General features: G+C 37.2%; 1 protein-coding gene across 1 annotated transcript in view; it reads left to right on the top strand.

The window, feature by feature from the left end:
* LOC101858484 (cytohesin-1) overlaps nucleotides 1-1,563 on the top strand; it is a gene marked incomplete in the record, with an annotated part of 72,932 nt that overhangs the window by 9,599 nt on the left and 61,770 nt on the right. Inside the window, 1 exon segment of the mRNA XM_013081459.2 lies at nucleotides 266-330. Within this exon segment, the coding sequence (XP_012936913.1) occupies nucleotides 266-330 (65 nt within the window).

The raw sequence follows: 1,563 nt of genomic DNA, 5'->3' as shown, positions 1-1,563 counted from the left end.
GGGGCTTTTGCAGCTTCTGAAAAAGTTTGCTTTTCTATTCGTTCCGCTGTTTTTAAGGCTGAATTGTGTATGAAAGGCCTATCACAGTGAATATCAATTAATCATCCTCTCTTCAGGCTTGGTTTCCTCATCGAGAGTAAACTAAATTCATCCATAAAGATGGATTTTGACCACTAGGTGCCAGTCCCGTCCACCCCCTAAAGATAGCTTTTTATTGTTTTTACAACATTCCTGTACTGTAATAATTTTGTTTTTCTGATTGTAGGAGCTGAAAAGAGAGATTGAGGAAGTCACAAATGAATTGGAAGGAATCGACATAGGAGATGAAAAGTAAGTGACTGTCTGTCTATAGCATTGTATCACTGCTGATGAAAGGTGGAAGTTGATTACTCATATGTTTATACCACTGCACACATAATTATTTGTAGAACTCTCTCTCTCTCTCTCTCTCTCCAGAGTTGTGTGTATATATATGTATGTATGTCTGTCTGTTCGTCCACCTCTGTTTGTATGTGCGTGCATGCATGCTTGCCTACCTACACTACCTATGTACCTACCCTGTCTGTCTGTTTATCCCTCCATTTATCTATTCATCTAGCAATATATATGTATGTGTGTGCGTGGCATGTATAAAACATATGCACAGTTTAACCTGAAACCGCCACTTTTCAATTCTTTCCTTATTTTTTTCCCCATTAAAATGACTTTGTGTAAGACAGCCACTTTTTTCTTTGACAATGGGTGGCCATCTTAAACAATTGCGACAGTATTTTTTGTCATCGTGGTGAAATCAGGTGCTCGTCAAAATAATAAAATCCAAGCATTGGAAATATTTCCGCCCACAGGACAATTTATTTCTAATAATGGCCCTACATCTTTTATGTCCATTTAAGAACACATTACATGGCTGTAATTCAGTCCAAACATAGTTTTTCGTTGATAGTTCTTGTTTGTTGTTCTTCGCTTACATAAAGTACTGGTTATGAGGTGGCACTTTACTTGAAGGTGTGCCATTTTGCTTAAAGTAAAGGCGTTATTATTTCCCATGAAATAGTTTTTCTTTTTTACATGATCTCGTCTTGTCTCTTAAATTTTTTAGCTGCTCCTTTTTTCCCTGTCGCGATGTTGATATTTAAAGTGAGCGTTTAAAAAAAAGTTTCCAAGATGGGAGTCGGCGAAATGTTATGGTTATGACATTCGCCTTATAATTCACACGCAAATTCTATCTTTCTAATGTTCAGTCTCCTTGACAAGGCAGATAAACATTTAAAAAAGATAATAAAGAAGAGCCAGTCTGCTTTCCATGTGTTTATTTTAAATGACCCCCACTCAATCTGTTAACTTCTGTTGTTTTACTTGTGCTTACCCATTTACTGACTCGGTTTCTTACTTGCTCGCTGACACACTTTTGAAGGTTGAAGGATCCACGGAGGGCAAGAAAGCTCGAATATATTATTATTCGGTGTTTAAACTGCTCCCTGTGCTAGTCTTATTTATATATTACCGTATGCAATACTTTGTATTGTCTGTCACCCTGCTTGCTTGCACACCTGCTTATCCTTA

This window comes from Aplysia californica, unplaced genomic scaffold, assembly GCF_000002075.1.
Source record: "Aplysia californica isolate F4 #8 unplaced genomic scaffold, AplCal3.0 scaffold00131, whole genome shotgun sequence".
NCBI classification, from domain to species: Eukaryota; Metazoa; Mollusca; class Gastropoda; order Aplysiida; family Aplysiidae; genus Aplysia; species Aplysia californica.
The sequence above is the reverse complement of the archived record's forward strand: the minus strand, read 5'-3'. Positions and strand labels throughout refer to the sequence as shown.